The 6,025-nt window shown below is 44.0% G+C and overlaps 1 protein-coding gene across 1 annotated transcript; it reads left to right on the top strand.

Moving 5' to 3' along the window:
• Window positions 1–455: 455 nt before the first annotated feature.
• LOC104472325 (Golgi apparatus membrane protein TVP23 homolog B) lies at window positions 456–5,406 on the top strand (the record flags this gene model as incomplete). Its single annotated transcript, XM_010087945.1, has 6 exons — window positions 456–538; window positions 1,418–1,562; window positions 2,053–2,142; window positions 4,078–4,209; window positions 4,298–4,426; window positions 5,374–5,406. Coding segments are annotated over 6 exons (612 nt in total), but the record flags the coding sequence as incomplete, so codon positions are not given.
• Window positions 5,407–6,025: the final 619 nt, after the last annotated feature.

Raw genomic sequence — 6,025 nt, 5'->3', positions numbered from 1 at the left:
TTGTGGGTGAGAGCACTTGGCAAGACGGGGTCTGCAGGGCCTGTGATAGAGGAGCAGCCCGTCTGTACACTGATTCTGTCACCGGTATATTCCTTAAAATGGGGGAGGGTGCAAATGTGCTGCCTGACATAGGAACAGCTTTTGTACAAGGTAATGAGTCCTCTAAGAGGAATGAGGAATAAAAGACCCCAGGCTGGGCTGTGAAGTTAACTGCCTGGTGCAGAAAGGAGCCTTGGACTCATGCAGTGAGTTTACGTAGTTTTCAATAAGCATAAATGTAAACATTTACTGTGTTTTTTGTTTTGTATGTGGTTAAATATTCACATTCTTCCCAAATTCATTTTGGTCTTAAGGTGACACCATAATACTTCTGGGTAACCAAAGCTGTCCCTGCTTGAAGTTGAAAACAGGTTCTTTTTTCTGAAATAATTCTTTGCATCTGTTCCCTGCTTTAGGACAGCAATGATGACATTGAAGATGTGTCTCTCTTTGATGCAGATGATGATGTATCCAGGAGATCAAAAAAGTCAAAAATAAGGTCAGTGGCCATAGAAGGAATTTCTTGATGAGTTCTAGACAGAAGCACAAGGAAGCAAGGACTGCCATGTGACATCAAAAATGAAATGGCAAATACCTTCTTTATTTGGTTAGAGGTGATGGAGGGTGACTTCTGGATAACTGAGAGCACCAGTTCCGGAAGCTCGATGGGAATTTGTAGGTCTGTGCCTTTGTGCTTCTGGGTGCCCTCACATTTAATACGTGTTTGTGTTCCTGTGTGCAAGGGATCTACACTGATACAATGGCTCTGTAACGGGAGGATCTCAGTGTGTTGAGTGCTGGTTCTGGGCTAGTCTGTTGTCTCCTCCCCAGTCTTTGTTCTCTGCTGTGCTTAGTGCTGCCACACTGTCTACCATGTCCTGGCGTAGCTGATCCAGCTGCCTCCTTGTCCTGCCCAAACTCCTGCCACAGAGTCCACACGCAGGTGCTGTGGTGACCTCGGCACTGTGCTGTGTGTTTCTGACCTGGAAACTGCAGAAGTCAGAAAGAAGGGCAAGTCTGCCCTGTTCAGAAATGTGATCTTTCATCCAGCTCATTCTGGTGTTTCTTCTCTCAGAACCTTTTAAAATTTACCCTGTTAAAATGGCCTTACTTTGAACACCAGCTAAAACTCCCTATCCCCTTCCACCCCAAATTCTGTCTGCAGGTGGGATATCACTGCGTGTAGAATGTGTCTTCCCTATGTTGAGCTTCTGGTCAGTTTATTTCCTGTATTTTCAGCAGTCGTTGCACACTGGGTTCATGATACGTGCTGATGACCCCTGTGAGTTGGGGGGAGATTGCCTTCACAATGTAATTTCTCTGAAATTGCTTCAAGTGCTGTCTGAAAGAGCCGTGACTGTACTGTACTTCATTCCAGGCATCCAGTGGCATCATTTTTCCACTTATTCTTTCGAGTCAGTGCGATAGCTGTCTATCTGCTCTGTGAGCTCTTAACTAGCAGCTTTATTGCCTGCATGGTGACCATTATCCTCCTCTTGTCCTGTGACTTTTGGGCTGTAAAGGTAAGTTCCTTGTACGCTTTTTGGGTTTCTTGTCTTGCTATATAAGAATAATTGAAGACAGTGATATGTCACAAAAAAAAGTAATTTCTTTGTGCCTTCCCAACAAAATGATATCCAAGATAGCTTCAAATACTGTGATGTGTTGCAAAGTGTTAATGAAATGATAACTTTTAGATCTCTGTGTACCTGACTTCATCTTGAAAGTCAGATGGAGAACAAATATTAGACTTTCTTTTAAGGTAGCACGGGCTTCATTGTCAGATCACTTTTGAATCACCAGAAATACACTTCACTTTATATTACAGTAATTTGTTATTGTACTGGACATATCAGAAGATAGATTATTGTGGGCTTAAGAGCTACGTGATCTTGTTTTCCCAAATGTGAGGCAAATGAGCACCATTGAAAATAGCAACCCAAACAGATTAATTTTGGCAAATGGTTTATTTTAGCAGAAGACATAAAGCTTATTGCATTTCTTCTATTTCAGAATGTCACAGGGCGACTGATGGTTGGCCTTCGCTGGTGGAACCAGGTGGATGATGATGGTAGGAGTCACTGGGTGTTTGAAGCCAGGAAGGTAAATGTCTTTTTTTTTTTTAATTTTCTTTTTCTTTTTGTTTTAATTGTTTCTGTTTTATGAAACCCCTGGTAATTGGCAGTTATGCTTGTGATAGTAGATTGCATGGTGTAGACATTTACTTCCAGCCATGGGTCTGTAACCACAGGCTTGTTCCCTGTGGGCTGCTGAATGAATTTTTTGATTGTTGAATTATTTAAAAATTCTCATCATGGCTTAATGTAAGTAACCTAAAAGTTCCACATAAAATGCAGGAAAGTTTCCCATGTCACGTCAGTAACCTACAAGTTTTCTGGTATGAATTTGGAACAGCCGACATAGCTTTTATCTCCTGTAAGAAACTATGGGAAGTAGGAAGAAACATATTACATTTGTCTTGGCTGTTGCTTTGCCTTTGTGTCCATGATGGCTGCTGCTACCTCTCTGGTGTCCTGTCTGTCAGGCACCTCGCAACACATCATGTTGTTACCCTTCTGATCCCTAGCTCTTACCTCTGTGTGGAGCTGGTGGCATGCAGACCTGGGGTGAGGTAAAGATAATTTCCCAGCTCACATGGGAGGTCCTCAGCAGTGTAGGCTGTCCTGGTTTGGGCTGGGACAGAGTGAACTCTCTCCCCAGCAGCTGGTGTGAGGCTGTGTTTGGGTTTGTGCTGAGGAGAAGCTGATCACACACTGATGGGCAGAGCTGCTGCCAGGACAGTCAAGGACTTCCCAGCTTCTCTGCTGTGCCCGTGTCTGCAGGGGCAGGAGAAGCTGGGAGGGAGCACAGCCCCAGTGACCAGCCCAGGATTCGACCTTAGGTTTAGGACTGAGACCCAGACTGGCCAATGGTCTGTTCCATCCCATGCATGTTATGCCTGGTATATAGATGAGGCTCTGTCCAGAAGTTCTCCCTGTCTTCCTGGATTGTTTTCCTCTCTCGGTCAGCTCTTGGACACTCGGGCTCTTATCTCTTTTCTGGGATTGCCGTTTCTGGACTTTCCCTGCTCCAGGATCATTAGCCAGGATCGGGCTGAGCCTTGATCACTGGGTGCTGAGCAGTGTAACCATGTATCGCTCATTTGTACATTTGTATATATTATCATTATTATATGATTATTTTCAATTTTATTTTAGTTTAGTTATTAAATTGTTCTTATCAACCCACATGTCTCTTTTCCCTTCACCCCTTTAGTTCTCTCCCCCATCCCCAGGGTGGGGGAGCGAGTGGCTGTTTGCTGCTCGCCAGGGTCAAACTACAACAGGGGACTTGAACCTAAACCGTTCTCTAGCTGAGTTTGTGCACTCGCTACAGCCGCATTCTTTCTCAGCACTGTGCTAGTTTAGAAAAGCTAGAACATATTCGGGGGAGAGGGGGGGAAGGTAGCCAAACTGCTGGTGATGCTGTAAATTCACCTATAAGTTGTTAACCCAGTCCAGACTTTTTAACTATTGTAGGAAGAAGTGAGTCTTTGCTTGGGATCTTCTGCTATGTAAAGGCTTTATAAAATCAACATTGTGGTGTGAATCAGACCTCTGTGTGTATAAAGACAAATTTACCCTACTTTGATGCCTAAGAGTATCAATATTTAGTTCTGCCAGTGCTAGGATTAGTGAAATTCTGGTTGTCTGTGCAGTGATTTGGAGGTAGAAAACATTACCTGTTTGGGCTTTAACTGAACCATGCAGTAAAGTCATACTTCCCAAACTGAATCTTTTAGCCCCAAGTGTTCCAAGAGGATTTGATGCTGCTGCCTTCACTGCTTCTGATAGAAAATTGACAAAAGGGCCCCTTAAATGGAAACATCTTCTGTTGCAGAAGGATCTTCATGCAATGTAGCAATCGATCTTGAAAGCAACCGGTTGTGTGGAGGCAAAAAACAGGGACTGTTTTTAATGACCATGTGGTCTATGCAGTGGAGCAGCCTGTTAATCTCCATTTCCTTTCTGTTTCTAGGTATCAGCACAAAGGAGTAAAACCTCATCAGAAGCAGAATCTCGAATTTTCTGGTTAGGTCTAATTACCTGTCCTGTGATCTGGGTGATATTTGCTTTCAGCGCTCTCTTTTCTTTCAAAGTGAAATGGCTGGTGAGTTGACTCCCTCAATGCGGTAACAGATCTTGCACGTTACAAGTAAGGCGGTGTAAATTAGTGACTTTATTTTCCTGTGTCTTAGGCAGTGGTTGTGATGGGAGTGGTGCTTCAGGGAGCCAACCTTTACGGTTATATCAGGTGTAAAGTTGGCAGTAGAAAGAACTTGACGAGCATGGCGACCAGCTATCTTGGAAAGCAGTTCTTGCGGCAGGTAAGATTTCCAGGGTTTTGGAAACCTTCCAGTCATATTTCTTTCTGTCCATAAACTTCCCTCCTGCCTAGGCACGAGAGGAAAGACTAAAAAAGTTGCTACTTTTCTGCAGTGGGACCCTTCACACCTTTTTTATTGGAGCCCCCTTAGTTAAGTCACAGAGTAACTTGCTAATTATTGGCATCAAGTTCCGTTTGCAGTGTCTTGTGAGCTCATATTATTTGCTGGTGCCATGGACAAGTGCTATAAAAGTTACTGGAATATGGTGTCATGGAAGTAAGGAACTTGGTGAAAGTGGTCAGAGGGTGAAGCAGCTTTCGATAAGCTCTGCTCTCTTGGATAGTGCATTGCTAAATGATGGCTTTCATTGCACTGCTTCCTCTTCAGGCTGTGCTACCCACAAAACCATCTGTCTGGAGAGATGCTGCCTTCAGTGCACAGCTGCATGGCTCTTACCCGAAAGGGCTGCCACTGCCTTTTATATTCTTTCTCACTTCCAGCCAGCTCTTCTCAACAGATCCTTTTCTGCCTCAGCGCTGCGTTTTCTTCCTTCTATAGGTCCCTGCAGCAGTCGGCTCAACCATCCACTTCCAGGTGACATTTAACTTCTGCTTTTCCCAGGTTTCCCAACTGCGACTGGCTGTATTACACAGACGACTCTGGGGCAGGTGGTTTGGCTGCAGCAGGTTCACAAATGTTTGCTGGAATTATTGCCATTAGTGTGATCAGAAGCTCAAACATTGATAAACCTTTCTTGGCAATCTGTGCTGGGGTTGTCCTCTTCTGTGGCTCGAGTTGTTCTGAAGGCTTGTACCTCTGCAGTGGTTAACCAAAGGCCCAGACCAGCCTCAATCTCTGGCAGAAATGAATGTCTTGCCCCAGAATTATGGCAGTGAGTCACATACTTCTCCCATACTCCTTCTTTTTTTCTTTTTTGCCTTCTGCAGACTGTGGCAAAAGAGGACCAAACAGCATCCTGAGTGTGGTGGAACCCTCCAACCAGACTGGATTCACAGTAGTGAACAACAGCAAATGTTGCTCTGACCGTGAGATTTGGGAGCTGCATACGTGAGGTGTGAATTAAAAGAAGTAAATAAATTGTGCAAGACTTCAGGTTAATGCTTTTAGCAACTTTTTCCACTAGTGGTTTGTGTTTAAATCCTTTATTTAGTTGGATTAATTAGAATTAATTTGCCTAAACTTTAAATTAAAAAATATTCTAGATGGCTCTCATACACATTTAGAACTACTGGATGAATGAACAGAAAATTGCTGGACATCCATCCAGAAAAACCATGGACAAGCCGAGCCTTCTGTTATCCAATAACTCCCCCAACTCCTCCAGGAGTTGGTGCCTCTGATCATTTCACTTGTGGACATTGCTGCATTTTGTTCTTGGAGGTCATTGCTGATTCTGTTAGGAAGTTTAGCTAGCGCTCTCTTGGCTCTGCATCTCTCTTGTGATTCGAACGGCACCAAGGTGGTTCAGGGAAGGACCCCTAAAGGAGATGTTGCTGCTGGCTTAGTGAAAAGATTATGGAAGTCTCCTGGAAACTGCAGAAAGTGACTTCTAAGTGGCTTCGGTCTTTTATTTATCTG

Source organism: Pterocles gutturalis, unplaced genomic scaffold, assembly GCF_000699245.1.
Source record: "Pterocles gutturalis isolate BGI_N339 unplaced genomic scaffold, ASM69924v1 scaffold36981, whole genome shotgun sequence".
NCBI classification, from domain to species: Eukaryota; Metazoa; Chordata; class Aves; order Pterocliformes; family Pteroclidae; genus Pterocles; species Pterocles gutturalis.
The sequence above is the reverse complement of the archived record's forward strand: the minus strand, read 5'-3'. Positions and strand labels throughout refer to the sequence as shown.